The 23,453-nt window shown below is 37.8% G+C and overlaps 3 protein-coding genes across 6 annotated transcripts in view; 2 read left to right on the top strand and 1 right to left on the bottom strand.

Moving 5' to 3' along the window:
- The first annotated feature begins 2,775 nt into the window (after window positions 1-2,775).
- On the top strand, window positions 2,776-5,571 carry LOC107587582 (protein SYS1 homolog). 3 transcript variants are annotated; one of them, XM_016275415.1, is made up of 4 exons: window positions 2,776-2,910; window positions 4,246-4,493; window positions 4,787-4,854; window positions 4,947-5,571. In XM_016275415.1, exons 2-4 carry the CDS (start codon window positions 4,332-4,334, stop codon window positions 5,185-5,187), a joined length of 471 nt encoding a protein of 156 aa, XP_016130901.1. In that variant the 5' UTR covers window positions 2,776-2,910; window positions 4,246-4,331; the 3' UTR covers window positions 5,188-5,571. The 3 variants fall into 3 exon arrangements, with proteins under 3 accessions (XP_016130901.1, XP_016130899.1, XP_016130900.1); XM_016275413.1 differs by lacking the exon at window positions 2,776-2,910 and adding an exon at window positions 3,628-3,765; XM_016275414.1 differs by lacking the exon at window positions 2,776-2,910 and adding an exon at window positions 3,772-3,849.
- A 1,475-nt stretch (window positions 5,572-7,046) lies between these two features.
- On the top strand, window positions 7,047-10,309 carry LOC107587645 (U1 small nuclear ribonucleoprotein C). Of its 2 annotated transcripts, none has more exons than XM_016275496.1 (6): window positions 7,047-7,090; window positions 7,981-8,023; window positions 8,130-8,238; window positions 8,724-8,813; window positions 9,699-9,803; window positions 9,886-10,309. In XM_016275496.1, exons 1-6 carry the CDS (start codon window positions 7,083-7,085, stop codon window positions 10,008-10,010), a joined length of 480 nt encoding a protein of 159 aa, XP_016130982.1. In that variant the 5' UTR covers window positions 7,047-7,082; the 3' UTR covers window positions 10,011-10,309. The 2 variants fall into 2 exon arrangements, with proteins under 2 accessions (XP_016130982.1, XP_016130981.1); XM_016275495.1 differs by lacking the exon at window positions 7,047-7,090 and adding an exon at window positions 7,392-7,481 and having other exon boundaries at window positions 9,886-10,307.
- A 4,709-nt stretch (window positions 10,310-15,018) lies between these two features.
- LOC107587622 (ankyrin repeat and SAM domain-containing protein 1A-like) overlaps window positions 15,019-23,453 on the bottom strand; it is a 20,347-nt gene continuing 11,912 nt past the window's right edge. The window contains exons 3-10 of the mRNA XM_016275469.1: window positions 19,976-20,091; window positions 18,884-18,982; window positions 18,403-18,549; window positions 18,211-18,318; window positions 17,945-18,115; window positions 16,491-16,622; window positions 15,712-15,891; window positions 15,019-15,213 (exon numbers count right to left, since the gene is read on the bottom strand). Of these exons, the coding sequence (XP_016130955.1) occupies window positions 15,019-15,213; window positions 15,712-15,891; window positions 16,491-16,622; window positions 17,945-18,115; window positions 18,211-18,318; window positions 18,403-18,549; window positions 18,884-18,982; window positions 19,976-20,091 (1,148 nt within the window). The remainder of the gene's footprint in view (window positions 15,214-15,711; window positions 15,892-16,490; window positions 16,623-17,944; window positions 18,116-18,210; window positions 18,319-18,402; window positions 18,550-18,883; window positions 18,983-19,975; window positions 20,092-23,453) is intronic.

Below are 23,453 nucleotides of genomic sequence, written 5' to 3'. Positions count from 1 at the left end.
CATTTAATAATAATTGTTCACCAAGCTATTTAGCTTTGAGAATGGCTCATCAAAACAGAAGTTATAGCTATTGGTTTTTATACATTCGTATTTGTCCGATAGAGATAACTCTTTAATGCATCAGCTTTGTTTTATCATATTGGCCAGACAGCAATATATCTGTTGCTTTCTTTAATGCAAATCAATAGGCTGGTGTAATGCAAGGCTTTTAACTAAATGAAACCCCTGCTGTCTGTCAAAGCGAATGATGTTCACTGGTTTGATAGTATTTTGGCAGCGTCCCTAACCACTCATTTGCTTGATGTTTGAAGTCATGTGACTTAAACTGCTTATGTAACACATTTGGTGGGGAATGGTGAATTGAATATATTCAAATATTTTAAAATCCATAATTTATATCTTATAAATAAAGAGATTTAGAAAATGTACTGCCTAAGGAAATTATCATGCATTGACGAATTTGCATTTATTAAAGGTGCTGTATGTAATTTTTTTAACTGTACCAAAGCATAAAACGCTATCATACAGTATATTCACCTATATTTAGGAAACATGCTAAGTTAACATACTTGTTTCTCTGAAAAACAATGCTACAGCCAGTTATTCTACTTTGAAAACATGCATTCCATGTCGGAATGGCTGTTTTTGTTTTGGTCTGTGTGACTCCGCCCACAGACCATTTAACCAATAGTATTTTGACACACTGGGTTGCCAGAGAGCAGACAAAACAGCCTGTTGCAGCCATGGAAGCCAACAAACAAACTGGGTCAGAGATCGCAGATTCTAACTGACCTAAAAAGCCTCCACATCCATCTAAAAATCTCTATGGCCAGAGGATTATTAAAATACGGATATATCGACTCATCAGCTTACAGTGTAAGGCTTGTCGCCTTCCATTGGTAATTGTGCTCAATTACAAATACCTTTTTAAAACAGTGGACAGGCGAGTCTTCAGGAAACCTGTTTGAAAACAATCATGATTGCAGAATTACACACACAGACCAGTAAGCATCTACCTAGCAACCACCTCTCAAAAAACTCTCAAAACACCTTAGCAACTACAGAGCAACACCCTGGCAACCCACAGCTTTAAAGTCTGGATGTTTTCCCATTATTGTTAAAGATGATTCTTTAGATTTCATGACTGAGAATAATCCTTTTTTCAATATTTTTAATTACCTTTAAAAAGCTTAATATTCCTAAATATAAGCTTCATTTTCTTTGTTCAACTTACACACTTATTTTTACCTGTACAGTACATGCGTTAAACAGTTTGTGTATTACAATAAAAATACCAATAGATTTAGCTAACAAACTATGATTACAGCAAATTCACATAACACACAGCCTAACTGAAATGTAAAGTTAGATACTGTATATTTATAATAGTAAAGATACAGTAAGAATTTGCATTTAATATGGCCTGCATGGCTGTGCCATTTTTCCAATAAACTGTATGCAAACTGGTAAAGCATCAAGGTAAATATGAAAATTAATTTAGGATAATGTGATTCACAGGTGTATCATCAAAATACATCATGATCACACACATTTACTGAGATCTACACATGTTGGTATGGGTTAGGGTTAGAGATATATAATCCCTCTAGTGCAGTGTTGCCAATTTAGCAATTTTGTTGCTAAATTTAGCAACTTTTCAGACTACCCTAGCAACGTTTTCTTCCAAAAGCACCTAGCAACAAATTTAGCTATTTTTAAAAATGTATTTGGCAGCTTTTAGCAACTTTTGATAAGTGACTCAAATGATAAAAAGGCACAATTTACCATTCAAATTACACAAAAAGAGGAAACCAAAGATGCCTAGCAGTACACACGTTACAGGAATTAAGTTAGCTGCTATTTGCAATTGTTTAATATTAATAATAATTGCATACTGTTATTTTTGATTTATGAGACACTTTGTTAGTAGCTTGTACCTGCGATTGTTGATGAGTTACACTGTTTCTTACAGTACACTGTAAGAAAAATATGCAGAAAAATGGAAAAGGTGCTACTAATTTTCCAGGACATTATCCGTTGTCCGTTGCAACCCGAAAACACAAAATACAATGCATAATTCAAGGGTGCCCACACTCGGTCCTGGAGGGCCGGTGTCCTACAGAGTTTTGCTCCAACCCTAATCAAACACACCTGAAGCAGCTAATCAAGCTCTTAGTAGCCATACTAGAAACTTCCAGGCAGGTGTGTTGAGGCAAGCTGGAGCTAAACTCTGCAGGACACCGGCCCTCCAGGACCGAGTTTGGACACCCCTGGCGTAATTAAAAATCCAGGTACAAAAACCTGTGGAAAAATCAATCCAGAAAATTCCTTCATATTAACAGTAGATTGTGCATGATTTTTTTTACTTTTCTTAAGAGTGCGGCATACTAACTACTAATAAACTGCTTTAAAGTATAAAACTTAAATTGTAATCGTTCAAAAATGTGTACGTTTTCGATAATTCAATGGATTTAAAAAGAGTTATTTATATTTTAATATTATATTATGCATTTATATTGCTACGAACAAATCTAAATTAACATACAGTATATAAAATATATATGTTTTTGCTGAGATTTGACACAATTTTGCATGTGATTACGTAATGACGTCATCACAACATCATTTAGCAACAAATCAATCTTCCTTTAGCAACTTCCCCTGAAAATGAGTTGGCAACACTGCTCTAGTGTACTAGAAGGGTCAAAGGTTTAAGTTCTCAGGCTCAGCATGTCTTGTTTGTCATGCAGGTGACAAACCAACTGATTGACCGCAGTGTGACTGCTAATTCCAGAGATAAGCGAAACAAGAGGAAGCCCTGGTCAGATGTGAGATATGTTGCAGGCACTGACCGCAAATTATGATGAAGAAGTGACCGATAGACAATAACTGTGAACTTTCACCATGACAGTAAGTAAACGGGAGGAAAAACCTATAAAAATAAACCACAATGTTACTGGCAAGAACACAACAGGGCCAGTGTATCTTTATGTTAGCTTGACAAATTTATAAAATGATGACTATATATACAAATTGACTATAAACAGCCTAGCAACCACTCAGAACACCCTAGAAACCACCTAGCTACTTCTTACCAACCACGCAGCTCACACAATGTTTAAAAGCAGCATAGTAGCAACAACCCCAAACACCTAAGCAACAACCTAGCAACCACTCTTAACACCTTAACAACTGCTTTCCACCAACACAGGTATGTACATTTCAACTTATATTAACTTTTCAACTTTCTGACAAGGCTTTTCAAGGTAAAATTAATTTTTTTTTCTCTTCTCAAATTTTAAATAATATCGAATTATGACACTGAATTCTAAAAGAAGGCCCTATATTATGTTCCACAGCCTATGAAATTATAAAACATGTGAAGCTGGTGAGTGAAATAAGATGAAATCGAATAACAATATCAAGTCATGGCATACATTAAATCTCAAGGTACTACTAACACCTTAATAAAAATGTAATAATTTGTCCAGTTATTTCAGTCGAAGAGTAAGAGCGAGATTATCGGCTTTGAGGTGATCGGTGAAGCTTGAAGTGTCGAATCTGCGGCGCGCGACACACAGATGATGACGGCACGCTGCATCCGGTTGAAAATAATATTATAAGTTGGTCTGCCAACCGCCATTAATACCAGAAGAAGAAGAAGAAAATAATAATATTATTTAGCCTTAAGATAAAGCGTCACCTATCCATAATCTCGATCTGCCACCGACCTCAGGATCACACTACGGATGTGTCTTATTCGGGGTTCGTGTTTTCACAGCATTATAATACTCACAGACGGATGTCAACAAAGTCGCTGGTTAGCTAGCGAAGGCTAACAAACAGCCTGTTCGTATTTTTTCTGTTGTATTTTAGATTTATATGTGTGTTTACCTGTATAAAATGACATCACGTTGACATTTGTTTATATATTTGTAAAATACTAAAGATAACACATTACTTGTCTTGACTTTAGCATGTGTGAATGCTAATTAGTGCGTATGTTGTCTAATAATACTGAACAGCGATAGTTATTTAGTTTCACTAAAATTGATTTCGCCTTATCTGGGTTGGTATACTTAGCTTATCTACGTTTTCGTGGTTAATAACAAATAATGCACATGTACCAAGGCATTCCTAGAAGTACCATGGTACTTTGAGATAAGTTACCATGGTATTTTCATGGTACTCCTGCTGGTGGAGTGACGAACAAACTGAACCCTCTTATTATTTTGTCATTGCCAGGTTGAGACTCAAATCTTGGGGCTCCTGTTAACCTTCCCATCAAGCCGGTTTGGGGACGTGTGTTTGTCCCCCTCATCTCCTGCGAGATGGCCAGTCATTTCCGCAGCTACGTCTGGGATCCGATCCTCATCATCTCCCAGATTATTCTCATGCAGTGCATCTACTACAGCTTCTTGGGTCTGTGGTTGGCTGGTGTTGATGGATTGGTCCATACCAGCAGATCACTCGACCAGATATTCAGTTACGAGGTAAGTAGCTGTCCAAATAGGGTTCAGAATAAAGATGATTAAAATCGGTCTTGTCAACCTAGACCAGGGGTGCCCACACTCGGTCCTGGAGGGCCGGTGTCCTGCAGAGTTTAGCTCCAATCCTAATTAAACCCACCTGAACCAGCTAATCAAGCTCATACTAGGCATAGAAACTTCCAGGCAGGTGTGTTGAGGCAAGTTGGAGCTAAACTCTGCAGGACACCGGCCCTCCAGGACCGAGTTTGGACAGCCCTGACCTAGACTTACAAATAACTAGTTTACTTTCTGTCAAGGTTCTTGGCTTTTCAACAACACAGGGTTGCTTGTCTATGATGGCATTCATTCTGAATTCTCTCACGTGGTAAGTTTATATTAATGGCATCTTATTCCAATAATTTATCTCACATTTGTCTGCCATCTGAAGTCATTGTTGGCTCTGTGTCTCTTTCTCAGCGCTCTTGGCCTGTGGTTTTTCATCCGACGGGGAAAGCAGTGTCTGGACTTCACCGTGACCGTACATTTCTTTCACATGATCGGCTGCTGGATCTATAACGCCCATCTCCCAGCCGCCCTGTCATGGTGGTTGGTCAACGTGGCCTGCATGGCCCTCATGGCGGTCATAGGCGAGTACTTGTGCATGCGGACAGAGCTCAGAGCCATCCCTGTCAACACGGCACCCAAATCCAACCTATGAGGACTGTTTAGAGACAGATGTGCAACAGCTGGTGTGTACGAGTCGAGGTCACGCATCGGCAGGACTGGCCTGCTGACTAATGCTGCGGTGGTTTTCTGGGAGGATGAGCAGAAGTGACTTGGTTGTTCTGGATGACGTTGAGATGTGCCACATGGGTTTCATGCTGCATCGCATGATGATCCTGCGACTTCCCTCAATCAGCATCATGGCGGCATTCGCATCATTTCAAAAAGACTATTGTAATTATTCTTATTTAGGACCAATTCGTCATCATTCATGGATGGCTACTGAAAATATGACAGTGATGGTCTCTTTTAAAAGTACAGAAAGCATCATGTCTTATGTGTAAATCTTTATCTAAATAAAATGCAATGTAATTCTGAATACTTGGATAATGGTTCCTATTGCTTTGGAAAGAATTGTGGATTTCATGTTTTATCAAGTCATTCTTTTACAATTACCAATGGCAGTATTTCATTGACTTCAAATGTAGTTTATTAAATGAGTTTAAGTCAACATGAAATCAAAGCGGACCCTGTTTGATTTCTTGATGCATGTTAATGTTATTGAGCATGTTATTCCAAAGCACAAAGTTAAAAGTTACTGCCTACTAAGGTTTTTCCGTCAGTGAATGTCCTATTTCTCTCAGAAATCTCACATTAAGGAAGTAAAATGGGTCGCAATTAATGTCTCATGTTTACTTTAATGTATTTTGCGTTCGATTATGACCCACATGCCTGTCAGATACAATCATTATCTCAAGATACTCGAGTAATTGAGTGATATATGAATCTAAAACTTCATATAACTTCTGAAGTTATATGAGGCAAGTGAAATCAACTAGATTTTTTCACTTTCTCTGCAATAAATCAGACACTGCAATATCTGTGTTACTCTATGATCTCAGGTTTTCAAAAGTGTGAGCTTTGACTTCCTAAAAAGTATATTTTCTATTAATCTCGCAACATCCTGTTTCTAAAACGCGTTCAGACCACATAATACTGACTACTAAAAATAAAACACTATAGAAAGGCTTAATTTGAACAATCATGATCCAGGCTCAACATATAAGATGCGAAAGGTGATGCAAACCTGTTCGTCATTGTGCTGTGTTGCAGGCCCTTTATTAATGGTTTTGCTTTTGGTGGGACTTTTTTAGCTTTGAATGACTGAACAACATGAAATATTAAAGCTGCATGGTTTCTCACACGTGTGGAATAAAACCTATTGCTTTAAGATATTATTTTCTCAAATGTTTTGCCAGAATTAAACTATATTCTGCAAAGTGACGTATTTGTATTTGTATAAATAAGTATTAATAGTTATCCTTAAAAGGTAAACAATAGACGGTCAAGAAAATGTCGGGGTAATATTTCCCTGAAAAAAAAAAAAAAAAGTTTTTGCATAAGGACGATTAAGCCTTTTCAGGACCGAAGCAAATTAATGTGATTTTCATTATTCTTGATGAGCGATTTTTTGTTATAAACAAATATTAATACAGTAAGCAAATACTACCATGATGTACTTAAGCTATACATATTTCAGATTTTTTTTTCTCATTGCATTAATGAGAATTAATCAAGGTCAGCTCTTTATCGTCATTGTACAGGTATGAGAATGCTTTATACTTCAGGAGGCATTCAACTTAAATATGTTAGAGGAAATGTGCTTAACTGTCACCATAATGAATGAAAACACAAATGTGTTTTGATTTTGGGGTCAGACTCATATATATATATATATATATATATATATATATAAACGGGCAGATTCCCTCCGAAACACGAGGTGGCGCCAGTGCGCATGCGCGCTCGCTTCAAACCCAAACAAAGACGTAAAAGGATTCTCATCTTCCACTTCCGGTGGTGTTCGCCCCGCGCTGTTCCGCTGCGAAGATGCCGAAGTGAGTCTCTCTTTATGTTCATTTTGTACAGTTATGCGATATATATACAGACCAAACTGACACACTTTAGTCGTGAAAGATTAAGTACCGTATCTGTCATACATGTAGGAATTGTAAAAACCACACTGCAAATACAACCGCGTTTCTCAAGACAAGAGCTAGCTCTTTAAGCTAAGACAGCATTTAATTAGCTTATTAAATGTTTAATTTAGGGTGCTAGAGATTCTATATATATATATATATATATAAACGGGCAGATTCCCTCCGAAACACGAGGTGGCGCCAGTGCGCATGCGCGCTCGCTTCAAACCCAAACAAAGACGTAAAAGGATTCTCATCTTCCACTTCCGGTGGTGTTCGCCCCGCGCTGTTCCGCTGCGAAGATGCCGAAGTGAGTCTCTCTTTATGTTCATTTTGTACAGTTATGCGATATATACAGACCAAACTGACACACTTTAGTCGTGAAAGATTAAGTACCGTATCTGTCATACATGTAGGAATTGTAAAAACCACACTGCAAATACAACCGCGTTTCTCAAGACAAGAGCTAGCTCTTTAAGCTAAGCCAGCATTTAATTAGCTTATTAAATGTTTAATTTAGGGTGCTAGAGATTAATTTAGTGTATATACAGATTCACTTGTTTAAATAACGTTTTTGCTGCAGGAAACTGTTTTTAATTATAAGAACAAAACGCAAGAATAAATGAATAACGTTACTATGATTGCTATGGTAAAACTATGCTATTGATATGTTCCAAATGATTTCTAGAAGACTGGTACAAAATCATGGTACTTTGTTAGTTCTATGGTATTTATCATAAGTACCATCACTGTGCTGTAGCACCTCTATGGTATATTAATTAAGGGTGGGCTGTTTTTGTCTCTTTCAGGTTTTATTGTGATTATTGTGACACATACCTGACACACGATTCGGTAAGATTACTTAAACGTTTTCTATAATCTGATCTTAATCTAAGCTGTGTAACATGACATTAGTATCTGTGGAAATGTGCATTGTTTGTGTGTTTAATCTCTGCAGCCGTCAGTCAGAAAGACACACTGCAGCGGACGGAAACATAAAGAAAATGTGAAAGATTATTATCAGAAATGGATGGAGGAGCAGGCTCAGAATCTCATCGACAAAACAAGTGAGTGACCAGGATGCTCTTCCATGTTTACAAAGACCCTGATGGATGTATGGAGGTCTGTTTTTGCCTCGTAGTAAAAAAAAAAAAGTAGGTTAATTGATGACAAATGTAGTAATAAAGGTAACTGTGGCCTTTTCTTCACAATTCAGAATTCAAAGTCGTCAGAATTGCAAGATATACTTTTTATTCTATAATTCGGACTTTGTTTCTCACAATTCTGAGAAAAAGTTCAAATTGAGAGATGTGACCTTAGAATTTTGAGGAAAGAATTCTTAGCATATCCTGCAATTCGTACTTTTATATCAGAATCGCAAGGGAGAGTCACAAATTGTGAAGAAATGTCACAATTACCTATTTTGTAGTGGATACGGGCTTCCATAGATCTATACTTAATATGCATACTTGATCTAAACTGACTTGACATATTTCTTGATCTATTATGAGATGAGTGTTCCAGTGTGAAGTCGTTTTTATCTGTGTTTCAGCGGCCGCTTTCCAGCAGGGTAAAATCCCACCCACCCCGTTCCCAGGAGCCCCTCCACCTGGCGGATCTCTGCTACCGCATCCAAATATTAGTACGTTTCGGAGATCTGAAATGTTCACTCCCTTTGGCAGTTACAAAGCTTGTGAACAATTTCTGTGTGTACTCTGACTACAGAAAAAAGCATAGGTTTTTCATGCACTGCTCTTTTGAGATGTTTTGCTTCTATAACATGTCATCTTTCAGACTAGTGGAAAGAAAACATCCAAAATACACATTTATGTATGTATTTATTTACAGATTTCTATTTTTCTATAGCTTTCAATTACAGTGCACATTTTTTAAAGACTGTTGTCTCAAAATGAGTTTTCATCTCACTTACATAAACTTTACAGTTTTATTCATATCCATATCGATTATTTTTTATTTATTTTTTTTAAACCAAGGGGTTCGTTCTTATATAATTAACCTGATTTATAAAACATCTATTCCTAAAAACATGGTGATTTTTCAGTATTTTCTTGTTTTTATTTTATAAAAAAATATCCTTAATCTGAACAAAATGAAGCAAGAATTTTGAACCTGACTTCATTCGGTGTTCAGATTTCTGGACTGGACTTTTAGCTAATGCTTTATTTGCATATTTAGACTTTACAATTTCCAAACGTTTCTGAATGTACTGACATTAATCAGTTTGGGAGTATGGTGATATCAAATCAATTTATTTATTTTTTTACCCTGTTCACCTGCAATGTCTTGCCTTAACATAATATTAACACATTTAAATTCAAAAATTGTGTATGCTGCATAAAATTGTATTATTTAGGTATTTCCATTATATCGGTCACCCTGCTTTCTAGCAGTCAGTCATAGAGAAACCATATTGGTCAACCAATAAATTAAGATTTTATTTGAATGAATTGATACAATTATTTTATTAACATAATTTACAAGGAATAACATGTTTTTTTTCTTGCAGGTGGACCTCCGAGACCGGGCATGTTACCAGCTCCACCCATGGGTGGTCCTCCTATGATCCCTATGATGGGTCCCCCTCCTCATGGCATGATGCCTGGAGGACCAGGTAATGCTGTTTAGTTAATGTGAGGGATTTTTTATTAATGGCAATCTGAATTGATCATCTTAATCATCTGGCCCTCTTTCAGGTCCAGGTATGCGGCCACCGATGGGCGGACCTATGCAAATGATGCCCGGGCCACACATGATGCGACCTCCCATTCGGCCAATGATGCCGGCCATTAGACCCGGGATGGTGCGACCTGATCGATAAAGTCACCATGCCATGATTACTAACCCGATATCCACAAAAGACTCAGCCAAATATCCACACTGGTTTTATTGCCTATTTGCATTTTATGACGTCTGCGATTCAGAAAACGTTGGTTCGCTCGAGTGACTCGGATTACCACAAATTCTTGTAAAATTGAATGAACCTTCCATTGGCTTTCATTTCATATTTATGACAGACCAGAAGGTGTTGCGTAAGAGGTTTGTGTATGATGTGCATTTATTACGTTGATGGATGTTTTAGTTATTTACTGTTGAGTTGATTTTCAGCTTTTTGTTTTTCCATGTATTTTGAGAAAATAAAATGAAAAACTTGAACATCTGGCATGTTTTCATTTGGTCTGCTTGCATAACATTTTAATAGAAACACAGTCAGTAATACACATCTTGATTACGCTACTCACAATAACATAATCAAAGCCAGAATATAGAATATGCTCAAATCAAATCGAATGCAATTCAAACACAAGACAAAAACATAGAGCAAAAAAGTCTATTGAATTTATTAGTTCAATGGCATTGAGAGAGTATAATGATTGTTCTTTAAGTAAATGGAACGAACATACAGAGTAGTATGAACATTCAGGACAAAAAGTACATGTATTAGACATCTTTTAATCGTAGTTACTTTACCTTCTACATAGGCCAACGGTGGTATTTTATCTTGTGTTGTCAAGTGCAAGCATTCTGCCCTGATCCTGGTATGTTTCTGACATCCTCATACTCTTCCCAACCAGGAAGAAAAGAGGATACTAACGTAATTGGTGTTAAATTGTTTATCAATATTTGCTCCAATTATGTGAAGTTCAAAAGAAATTCAAGTGAATTCAAAGAGGAAGCGAGGGACAAGTGTTGCCTGAGGGGTTTGCAGTTTTTTCCTTTTCTGTAAATCATTCTGTTCCACTGCAGCATATATGCCCATTTTTTTCCATTAAGTCAAAGAATCTGCTAACTATAAAAAATAAAACACTCGTTGTGATGCTAGACAGCTAGGCTTTGTGATAGGTGGCAATAAAGTGACATTTAATTCAGCTCTTTGTTTTCATATAGCAAATTAATAGCCTAAATATGCTACATATTTGCTTTTTCACAGTAAGATCATTGCATCAACCATTGATTCGATTTCAATTCAGCTGGATTCTTCACATACAGGTAAAAATATTTTTGCTGATTTACATGAAAGTACTTCTTCTCAACCGCAACGTTTCCATCTCAGGTCCACAGTTTGGACCCATTTTGTTTAAAATGCCACAAATCTTCAACCAGCAGTTCTATAATGTACACAGAGTCCAAAAAGATCAAAACTCTTGTTCTGCATTATTTTTAGGTATATTCTGCTAACGTCACTCGCAAAGTCCTTCTCCGTATGAAAATAAACCACAGTTTAAGAGGAAACATTGAAAACTAAAACGTTCACACAGTGCTCAGGAAAGAGAAGTCCAGTTTTCCAGAGATTCCACAAAGTTCTGCTTGCTTTTCAAAGACATAAATGAGTGAATCTCACGAAAAACTTGAGAAATGTTCACATTTCACCCCTAAAATCAAAATAAGAAGCAAATAAAACCTACTTTTAGGACCACGCATTGACATATTTGCCCCAAAATGCTGAGAAAATGATATAGAGTACAAGTATACATCTTGGTTGTACTGCATTTAATTTATGCTGATTTTAATACAGTAATTATTATGATTTCTTCCCACATTACAGAATTTCCAGGAAAAATATGTCTAGAAAATAATGCCACATCGCAAACAATCTTGATAGTCCTGAGAATAGGATTAATTTGCTTTATGCAAAAATCTTGCTTTTGATTTTGGTGTGAAATATGACATTGCTTTGTGAGATTCATTCAAATTGAATATCATGCAGATTCATGTTTTTAATATTTGATGTGTTATGTCCATTTCCACATCACCAGCGAATCAGATCATTGGCTGAGTAATGTTCGTATTCAAGTTTATTTTTGTAGTAGGAGCAACTTTGGATAATCCGTTTGGTACTGCAGTTAAGTGCTAATTTTGCATTTCTCTTTCATACTCACTCAATTTCTTCCTCATTTGGACTCACACATAAAGTTTCACCTGAGTCCCCTTCAATTCACACCTTGGTGTCCGGAAACTTGAAAGGTGGAGTCAGCTACACAAGGAAAAATATATTGGAATTCAGAAATGGGAATGCTCTAAAATCCCAATCAAGTTGTCAGAGCCCAGACAGGACTGCTAATTAAATTGGAAATATTACAAATGTGACACAGCATTTCAGAAAAGTGTCAAAAATACACAAAACTCGCATTACAGGATGTGATGTCACGAGTGAAATGAATCTTGAGTTAGCCTCTTTGGCAATTTTGAGTTAGGAAATGGGACAAAACAATGGCAAACGATGGTTGTTAATGAGTGAGGATGATTGTGATGTCTGGAAGTTGAGGATGTGCAACACAGTCACAAAGAAATTACCACAACTTTAACAGATAACTCCATAAAACCGGACATGAGAGACAAACAGTGCAGTTCAGAAGTGAGTAACTTAACAGCCATCAAGAATCAAATTAAAGCGAACAGTCCTTTCCACACGATAAAAAAACAGCCATGTTCACACTGCAACGTTTTGGAAACAACAACAGCATTTAAATGAGAAATTAATCATCTGAATCATCATTTTGTATGTGTACGAAACACAGGAGTCTTTCTTGAACGCAAAGTGGCTGACACAGAGACTCGTATCAGATTTGTGAAAGTGTCACCATAGCAACAGCGGTTATAAACGCTGATCTATATGATATATATATATATAATATCATATAATGTTCTCTATTATAGATCAGTGGTTATAAACCACAAACACTGACGCCGTTATTTTTGACTAAAGAAATATTAGAGACCCAAAAATGAAAATTCTGTCGACATTTACTCATTCTCAAGTTGTTCCAAACTTGTATGCGTTTCTTTTTTTCTGTTGAGCATAATATATATTTTGAAGAATGTTAGCAACCAAACAGTTTACGGTAGCCATTGACTTCCATTGTATATTTTTTCCATACTGTGGAAGTCACTGCCTAGTGCCTACTAGCAACAAAATATCTTCTTTTGTGTTCAACAGAAGAAAGAAAATCATACAGGTTTGGAACAACTTGAGAGTGAATGATGACAGAATTTTCATTTTTGTGTGAACTGTCCCATTAAATGTTCCGTGAGTGAATTTGGTTTAAAAATGTAGTTGTTAGGCTACTCCTTTAAAACTGTGAGTGAAAAAAAAATCTAATTTAGCCGCAGTGTGAACGTGGAACATGAAACAAGACAAAACATAAAACGTCAAGAATGTAAAATCGACTTGTGCCATTTAGCCAAAGTAAAACAGCAGATTTCTAGCATCTAATACACTGAAATATATATATATTTTGTGTGCGAATAAACAAAGTGGTGCAAACTTACAGTGGTTTTCCAAATGTTCAGTACATTGTCACAATATGCATAAGGCTGTTTGGAGCTTCTTCTTTTCTTTTCTTTTTTATTTACCTCTAGCCTTAGTGCTTTTTCTTTTCTTGGCTACATTATCTTCTCTCTAAAGATAATTGTGGGACCGTGGGAATTCTTTTGCAACTGAATATAGTAACATTTACCATTATTATGTCTACAAAAATATTCTGTCTCATTTTTCTGCAAATGACTTTATAGTGGAAATCTAAGAGGTAACTAATTTTACAGAACAAATCATCAATCACAAAATGAACATAGAGGTTATACACACACTTGCTATGTGATGTTAACAATGTAAAGTTACAAATATAGAACTTTATGAAACCAAATGGATTCCCTTATTAGATAAAAAGTCAATGAAATTGGAATGGGAATGTTGTCTTGGTTATTCCATTTTCTTGGGGCTGTATTCTACTCTTCCCAGTAAAACTGTATTGCATTTCAAATCCCAACCTTTAAATGCTCTAAACAGGCATAGTGTCTTTCTTCCGAGGGCCTCAGAGTTGCAGATGCCTGGTAAGACAAAAGGAAGCACTGGATGTGAACCGAGATGACAGACCCAACTCTTTTGAAAAACTGAAGAACTGCGGTGGGGGGAGGGGGGGTCCAACTACAGGGAAAGAAAAAAAGTGAGCTACAGGGTTGGAGGAGCGCCGATGGGAAACTGCGTTATGTTGCCTTCATGACCGTGAATGTACGTAAACTTCGAAAAACAGTTCTAGTATTGCTGTTGCAGTCAGAGAGCTCGTGGATTTACTCATTTCTAATAAAGTTCCGTCAACATGTCCATCTGGATGAGGAGATGTAGAAATGCTACAAGTGTCGGTGCGTCAAGTTCTGAGGTTTTCTGATAGAGAACCCTCTGATACGAGGGACCGAACCGTAAACATTCAGCATAATGTATAAAATAGGGAAGCTTTCAGAGGCGATTTCAGACCATGACGGAAGAGTTTGAGGAGGCTGGTCATACGGCAAATCCAGGGATTCCAGAAAGCGTTCATCGGTCAAGACAACAAAAAGGAAGGTGGAGACGTACGGCTCTCCAAAAAGAACAATGCAGGCAAGGGCAGGGGTCGGGACTGGAGTGGGAAGTAGTCTTGCCCTGAGGGAGGCTACAAATCACAGTGAGAAGGCACGGGGCACTCGAGTTTATGGGGCGTGGGGTTGAAATGGGGCAGCAGGCGGGATTGGACAAGGGCCGTGCCCCGTTTTTTCCTTTTGACTCTGGAGTGAAATATCATCTGGACAGGTATGTTCTTGACAGGGTTTGTGAGATTCGTTTAAGCAAACCTGATTCTGTTGACATATCGAGCACATCCTCAGGCCAAAACAAAAATTTGCCAATAACACAACATATGCTCATCCTTGAATTTTGTACATGATTGCAGCCTTTAAACTTCAAACCATTTTACTTACACCACAATTTAAAGTTGTGACCTGTTGCTAGTGTCAACCAAAAATGTATATGGGGGAGGGAAAAATAGGTGGATAACAGTGAAAACGTAAGAGGAAAATTAGTAAAGTGAATAAGTGGCAGGGAAGAGAAAGCCAGAGACGTAGCAGGAAGAAGAGTGCTGGAGAATGTGAGGAAGAGAGAGAGAGAGCAGAACCTGAACTCCAGGGCTGATAGAGGGCAGCGGGAGGTAGGAGGGGCGGTGGGCGGAGCACGTGTGACAGTAACAGCAGCAGCATTCAAGCACAGGTGCACCCTGGGAAGGAGGACCAGGCAGAAGCACAGAGACACAGATTACAGGCTTACACCAACAAAATAAAGACATATAAGACGTGAAAAATACACTGGGACTGGAGGTGACACCTCTTTGACACAATTAAACCTGTTCCGTGGATCATGTTGGTCATTCCTACAATGCAGTACATTTTTACCCCACCATCATATATGTCTTAATAAAATAATTCACATTTTTAAAGATGGATATCATATGATCCTTTATCACAATTGAACATGAAGGGGAATTTTAAATGGTTTCACTACCTGTTTTTCATCCTACACTTCTAACATAAAAAACATATTCAAAACTATTCTTGGTGTTTCTTCATTTTTTTTAACAGTACAATAAATTGATACTGTAAATGCTACTTTTCTACAAACTGTGGGAGAACAGTTTTCTGAAGTAATCCAAAATATGTGAACACAATATATTCATGATACTATGATATCACATATCATGTGCTGAAGTCATACTCACGGTGGAACGGCGCATACTGTTGCGGGACTGCGAGGTGGGCCTGTTGGTCTTGGGTTCTATGTTTTCGGCGGCTGGACCAGCATATGAACTGTGACGGCGGGCCTTCTGTGCCTGGAGAGCCATCTGATATGCTACCTCAAACGCCTGTCCCAGCGTCAGGATGATCTCATAGGTCTGTGTCTGTACGGGGAACAGCCATTAGCTGAGTCATTACATAACATGTGTGTTCACTTTCAGTAAGGCTATAAAAAGTGGCAGAGAAAACTATATTGGACCTTGACAGTCAAACTGCAACCTGTAAGTGTTACTCATTTTCAAATGTCAAGAGGACAGCCAATCACAACAGAGCTCATTTACATAAAGGAGTACACTGTTCAATTATAAGGGTCAGAGAGATGGGCAAAAAATTCAAATAAATTAAAAATTAAATTAAAATCCTGTGAAGATTCCATGTCGGAAACAAATGATACATTTAAAAAAACGACTTGTGGATTATTTAGATGTTTTTATCAGCTGTTTGAACTCTCATTCTGACGGCACCCATTCACTGCAGGGGATCCATTTGTGAGCAAGAGATGTAATGCTAAATTCTCAAAATCTGTTCCCATGAAGAAACAAACTCCTCTTGGATGGCCTGAGTATGCGTGAATCAAAATATATATATATTTACGGGTGAACTATTCCTTTTAAAATACTGCATCTTTATGTTGTTAATTCAGATGCAATCCATTCCTATTGTGAAGTGTATAAACTGACAAATCCTCAAAGAAAAGACTTACTCTAGCCTCATAAACGCAGGACTCGGTGATGAGTTTATCAGGGTGATGGTGCCAGGTGGAGACTGTGGTATATGTGGCAGAGTGGCTGGAAGGGCGAATACTTGGGCGTGAATGTCGATCTGCATGACGGTCCTAACAGAAAACAACAAGTGCAACATGAGTCAAGGTCACACCAACTAAAAAAAGACACACTGTATATTTATATTCAAAGTAGAGTTATATTTAATGGAGCATTAATTGCAGCATTTTACTATTGTTTCTCCATTCATTTAAAAACATAATGAGTTTCAATTATTCTAAAAAATTATTTATGAATTATGAATTATTCATGATCTGTGGTGTTCAGACGTGTTACTGTGCCCCGTGGTAACAGACATCAGCATTCAAGAATGTACAAGAATGAATTCTTCACAAAGACCTCATAACCATTTTAACTCATTTGTTAGAGAGCATGTGCAAGCAAAAATAAATAGTAACATTAAACAATAAATAGTGAACATTACTAAATATGTTTCATGAAAAATTCACTTTTAGTATTAAAAATAGCACAGACACCACAAAACCTGATCTGAAATTCTTTTGAATTATAAACAAATATAACAAAAATACAAAAGCTTCTTCAAAGAGAAAAGAGCTCTTATTGATTTTTTGTTTGTAAAAATTAACAATAAAAATATATTAAATAATAAGCAAACAGTACTTTTAATTTACTGTTACTTAGGTCCAAAAAAAGTAAAATTTTAATTAATTTGGTTAAAATGTCAATGCTCCCAAGTAAAAAAAGAATATTATTTTTTATTAATTACTTTAATATTTAAATAAACATAAATATAATTGTTTTATATTACCTTCATTTCTAAGAATTACAACTGCATCCATGTTTGTTAAATGTTAACTACAACTGAAACTAAAATTAAAACCATAAAAAATGGTGTTTGTTAATTGAAATAAAATAAATGTTAACTGAAATAATGTAAAATACAATATATATATATATTGTATTTTTTGTTGTTGTGTAATGTAGAACTGCTTAGACACGGTTTGCAACATTTCTCACAGAATGACTCAAATGTTATATATATATTTCATCTAGTTGCCAAGGCAACATTTCTAATTTTAATTTAGTTTACCTTGATGTACTAAAATAACTAAAACTAACATTTGAAAAAATAAAATAAAATACAAATAATAAAAACACAGACATAAAAAAACTACTAAAATAACAAAAACAAAACAAAATTACTAAAACTTGATCTAAAATTAAAACGAAAAAAGAAAATCTAAAAAAAAAACTGATTCAAAATATGAATAAAAACTATGTATTTTTTGTTGTTGTGTAATGTAGAACTGCTTAGACACGGTTTGCAACATTTCTCACAGAATGACTCAAATGTGATTCATTACTTGAAAGCAGTCATTATAATCACAGTGATCTTAGGCACAGTGGTGCTTACATGTGAGCGTGATCTTTCACCGAAGGAGCGAAGGGAGATACTGCCATCCTGATCCAATGCTCTGCTCTTTCTGCCTGATTCTCCCAGCGGAAGCAACATATCCATGGAACGACTGGTGTACGGATCCATATAACTGAGCGGTGACGTATTTTGAGACAACAGGTCCTGAATCTGATAAACATTAGCAAGGTAAACCATTTTTATTGTTATATATGAATATCATACATTCGTTTTGGGCCTAAATGATGCTAAATTATGTCTATTACCTTGAGTTGGGAAAAGCGTTTGGATTTCGAAGGTGCTTCCTCATACGGTCGCTCAGCTATCGAGGCTATGATTCTTTTTCTGTGACCAAGAAGGCCAATTTTCAACACCTGAATAGGGAAAATTTGTCAATGCATCAGATCACAGTACAAACGTCACACAAAAGATCACACCAGCATGAAAAGCACATTTACATTAACAATTTCAAGCTCCCACAGGTTCTTCACGCAGTCCAGGGTGCGGTAGCCGCTAGACAGGAAGTTGTGCAGATACTCTCCAAGACCCAGAGTTTCCAGCCATGAGGACAGAGAGGTGCTGCCGTCACACCCCAGAGCTTTCACCTAAAGGAGGAGAAAAATGCTGTCTCAAAATAAATTGCATAGCATAGCATAGCATATATCATTCACTCTGAGAAACCAGGAGAGACATTTGGACACTTAAGTAACACTTAAAATGTCTGAATGTGGTGTGACAAAATATCTAACCAAGTGCAAACAAAATCTTTTTCAGAGCTAACGTCACTTTTCTGAGATATATTTGCAATGACTTTTAACCAACCAGTCCCAAGGTCATTTTAAGTGGAAGTGGATGAAATGTGTGCTTGAAAAGTGTGCTATACTTTTAAAAAGAAATGCCATAGTGTCCAAATACTATTTAGGGACTGAAACACACTACCTTTGGAAGGCTTTTTGCTGCATGAAGGATTTTTTTTCTGTGGCCTGGGTCGGTGATGCCAATTTCGTGAAGGTTCTCGTCTTCCATCACGTTACTCCCCTGAACGTATGCACATTGTCATTAGTTTCTGCTTTATTACGTTTACAAGAACAACCAAGTGTTGCATGATAGTGACAGCAGGGGTAGTTTGAGACAACAGTTTCAGGTACATCTAGTACTTGTGAACACCAGACACTTAGTCAGTGCCTTGCAGGAATATTCAAACCATTTATACATGTATAAACTATCTATCTATCTATCTATCTATCTATCTATCTATCTATCTATCTATCTATCTATCTATTAAAAATACTAAAATGCATATAAAATAACAAAAATACATTTGATTAAATAACTAATGAAAAATACATTACATTACATTTTTGGTGAAAGCTTGACACCTTAATACTATGAATCTACAGAATATGGCAACTTTAAATATTCCATCCATTTTCATCCAATTGACTTTATCTATTTATACACAATTATATTTTAGGTACTGTGACTGAAATTAAGTAACAATTTCTTTTTCATTATTTAATTGTTCAATTTTTATCACCTTTTAGCTGTTTTGCTTTGCAGTTCACTTAGATAGTCCTGCAATATTTTAAATTAAATGTTTTAAATGAACAAATATTCCATGTAGTCGTAGATCATAAAAATGCATCAATAGTTATACAACATATGTAGAAAAAATACTGTTTAAAATAATTTGATATAGCTTATAGCATGTCAAAATGAAAGACAATGCTTGAAATGGCATGTACCTTTCTAATCTGAAACACTGAAATAATACATTTATTTTGAAAATAAACTTTTAATGTGAAATTATTTTTGTTTCAATTATAAAAAAAGTGTGATTTTTTTTTCATTATAGAAATTAAATATCACAGAATTAAAAAAAAAACACATTATGCATTGAATCTATTTGAGGATACAAAAAGGTACTTTTTATTATATTTTCGGCCCTCATTTATTGGATATATAGAAACTCACCACATCCCCTGACCAACCTGCTGTGTCAATCAATCCCCACAGACAAAAGCCACTCACCATGTAACGCAGGTCATCGAAGCCATTGAGCACCAGTTTGCTCTCGTACTGAGGAAAGCCCACATGTTCCAGCCACTCCCCCACCGACTGCTCCAGCACGCGGCCCCCAGCTGCATCTGCCGACAAAGGATGGCGTTTGAGCAGCGAAAAACCGTTTAGCCTGTAGCAGCGGCACTCGGAGGCCGAGATGTGGCACTGCCACATCATCTTTGGCCAGCAGAGCTGAGGGCAGCAGCAGCAACAGCAAGGCAGTGTCCTGGCTTGAGCGACGGGCCTCCGCTAGATGCAGGGCCCCAGATATACAGACTAAACTAGTAATGGAGATTCCTCCACAAGCCCTCAGTGCAGTGGAGATGAGAGCCAAGGCTGATGGGGTATGGAGGTAGACCTTGACAGGTAGTCCTTTAAAGAAGAGTGTCAAGTAAAGGAGTCAATTAACTGGGACAATTTGGTGTTGCTCCTCAAGAAGAGGCAAACAAACAAAGCAACGTCTACACAGCTTTTCTGTATCTGATTCAAATGATCACGCAGAGGGATGTCAGCACTTTGCACAGACAGGATGATCATAAAAGATCAACAAGAGCTTTTGGCTTGCAGCAAAATATCGAGCTCTACAAGAAGCTACTAGGAAGTTGCAGGAAAGTGCACCCTGCTTTGCCCCTATGAAACAAACATTCCTCTACAATGCAAGGCTCGATAAAACAGACTTGTCCTTGAAATTGGAAGCAAAACCCTTTAGTAAAGCCCTAAGAACAGTTGGAGAGTAAGAATACCAATGTCAGTGAGTTTGCTTCAACAGAGTCATGGATCCTCAAACCAAGCAGCCCAACTCATTGATCAGCAGTCCACCACAATGCCACCAGAAGCCTTGTGTGATGCCAGCTCCTCCTTTGAAAGATCTTCATGACACATTTTCCCATTTCCCAGTTGTTGATGAGGAACCCCTCCCACCATTAGAAAGTAGCCGGTTTGACCACTTCCCCAAGCAGTCCGTAATCAAGTAGGGTTCTGGTCACGGTAATCCAATTACTCCTGGTCCTTCCGAGCTTAGACGCACCTCACCGAGCTAACATACCAGAATGGAATGCACCATTGAAACAAAATAAAACCAAGCCTTGATCCAGTGAGAACAACTGATAAGAAAACCCCGTTGATGGCTCGGTCCTGCTTCTTGCAGCCCTGCCCCCTTGAACTGGTCGCTCCGTTCTTCTAGAAAACGTTCCTAAGGGTCCTTCGGGCCCCGATCAGGCAGCGTTCTGGTCACGGTAATCCAAAGACCGCTGGTCTCTCCGAGCTTAGACGCACCTCGTCGGGCTAACATACCAGAACGGAGCACGCCATCAAAGCGAGGTACAGCCAAGCCTTGATCCAGCAGAAATAAGGTGAGCTCCAACAATGGATGGATAACCCCATAAGAAAGCCCTGTTGATGGCACGGCCCCTCTTGTTGCAGCCCAGCCCCCTGCTCTGGTCGCTCCGTTCCTCTTGCAGACGTTCCTAAGGGTCTTGCGCTCGGGGGCAAGGATTGCTGCATCCCTGATCCGGGAACGCTCAGTCACAGCAGCAGCTGCATTCAGCACTCACAAAGCAAAACATCCAAATGACATAGTGCTCCTCTAGAAAGCCGTTGGTAGCGCATCGGTTGCAGCTGGTAATCACCGTAAAGACATCTTCTTATGCATTCAGTTTAGCTGAGAATCATGTCCACTCACTGTTTTTGGCTTTCTTTCCTCTTTACTTGCTTTTTACCCCAGTTCTCATTGACAGAGTCCTTTCTGAGAGCTCTGCAGGGCTGCCATATGCCGTCTGATGCTGAGACCCGCTGCACGGCATATACGCTCTGCTCGTCCCCAAACCCCCTCCCTCCCGTCTTTATGCCTCTCTTTCTCTATCTGTCTCACATACATGCACTCTCTCTCTCTCTGTGGCGATCAATCCCCCCACCCCCTTTTCTCTGTCTCACTCTCTCTCTCTCTGCCCCTCTATCTATTCCCCGCTCCCTGTACTGATTAAAATTGCACGCAGGCTCTCTGATCTTGCTGGTGCAGAAAGGACACCATCAGAAAAAGGAACAAGAGACAAACCTAAACCACACACTACTGTGCCAGGATCAGTCAGGGGAGGAAGAACGAGGGAAAAAAACCCATACAGGTTCCTCTAACCCCGCAACCCCATCCCTATCCCCTCCACACGTCAGTGCTTCCAGAGCCTCTGCACTCTCTCTATGAAAAATTAAATTGTAGCCAAGCCACAAACCACAGTAAATCATCAGAGGAATTAAATTTGTGAATGTGTCACTGTACCGGTGGGGAGAGGGGGGGCTGGTTCTGGGGTTGGACGTTAAACATTAAGTCAGCGAAATGCACCGTGCACATGCTGCACTTAACGTAATCCCACCTGTGCCCACCTTCATATTGGACACATCCGAGTCCAAATTCCAGAATTCAGATTTTCCAGATGTAATCAAACTGTAGTGCTTGTGTCTCGTGTGCAGACGACGCCAACCACATCTTCCGTACCGTGATGTGGTCTAATTCAGTCTCACACATGAGTGCTGCTTCTACATGCATGTAGGGCATTATCTGCATGCAGCTGAGAGCAGGGGAATCATACAAACTGTCAGCCTGCCAGGGCGTTATTCACATACAGACACTGAATCAGGCTTGATATGTAAAGTGCATCCAAACATCTGCAGTCTCAAAACGACGCTCACTTCTGAAGGAGGTATAAGTATTGGGGTGCATTTTATGTTTTTATCCAAAACAACAAAAAACTAAGAAGAACACTAAGAATTATCCAACAATATTAGCAATGCCACCATACTGAATTTCAACATGGTTTCTCATGGATTTGGTACCATGTTTTTTTTTACATGTAACATAGTAGTACATATTAAATACACTAACATTAATTCATTAAGCAGACACCTTTATCCGACATGAGCAAAATGAGGAAAAACACCAGCAATTTAGCAAAAAGAAGCCAATAATTTTAGCAATGCCAACATTTTTGTTAACTTGTACCATGGCGCTACCAATAGCAGTACTTTGGTCTTATACATAAAAAACACTTTTGATGTACTATTCTTTGAAGCACCTTGGAGTAACATGTAAATGTCATGGTACATGATATAAGAAAGAACTCTGGCAGTACCATGGCACATCGATGGTATCAGAATGTAATATGGTAGTCTGAACTTTCACTTGTAAAGACATATGATATAGAGAGAGAGAGAGAGAGAGAGAGAGAGAGAGTAATAATATTAATATAAAAATTTATACAAAATGAAAAAATAAAAAAATAAATCATTATATATATATATATCATGTTTAATGTATTCTCTCTCGCGCACACACACACACTCATATATATACAGTGGGTACGGAAAGTATTCAGACCCCCTTAAAATTTTCACTCTTAACAATATTGCAGCCATTTGCTAAAATCATTCAAGTTCATTTTTTTTCCTCATTAATGTA

The sequence above is a fragment of the Sinocyclocheilus grahami genome, unplaced genomic scaffold, assembly GCF_001515645.1.
Source record: "Sinocyclocheilus grahami isolate Dianchi unplaced genomic scaffold, SAMN03320097.WGS_v1.1 scaffold94.1, whole genome shotgun sequence".
Lineage (NCBI taxonomy): Eukaryota > Metazoa > Chordata > Actinopteri > Cypriniformes > Cyprinidae > Sinocyclocheilus > Sinocyclocheilus grahami.
This window is presented reverse-complemented; position numbering and strand designations above follow the sequence as displayed.

Bases quoted from the DNA above. Each gene is read 5' to 3' on its own strand.
- LOC107587582 (XM_016275415.1), top strand. From the start codon at position 4,332: ATGGCCAGTCATTTCCGCAGCTACGTCTGGGATCCGATCCTCATCATC. The intron at 4,494-4,786 runs GTAAGTAGCTGT...CTTTCTGTCAAG, and splicing joins ACCAGATATTCAGTTACGAG to GTTCTTGGCTTTTCAACAAC. The intron at 4,855-4,946 runs GTAAGTTTATAT...TCTCTTTCTCAG, and splicing joins ATTCTGAATTCTCTCACGTG to CGCTCTTGGCCTGTGGTTTT.
- LOC107587645 (XM_016275496.1), top strand. The intron at 8,239-8,723 runs GTGAGTGACCAG...TCTGTGTTTCAG, and splicing joins GAATCTCATCGACAAAACAA to CGGCCGCTTTCCAGCAGGGT. The intron at 8,814-9,698 runs GTACGTTTCGGA...TTTTTCTTGCAG, and splicing joins GCTACCGCATCCAAATATTA to GTGGACCTCCGAGACCGGGC.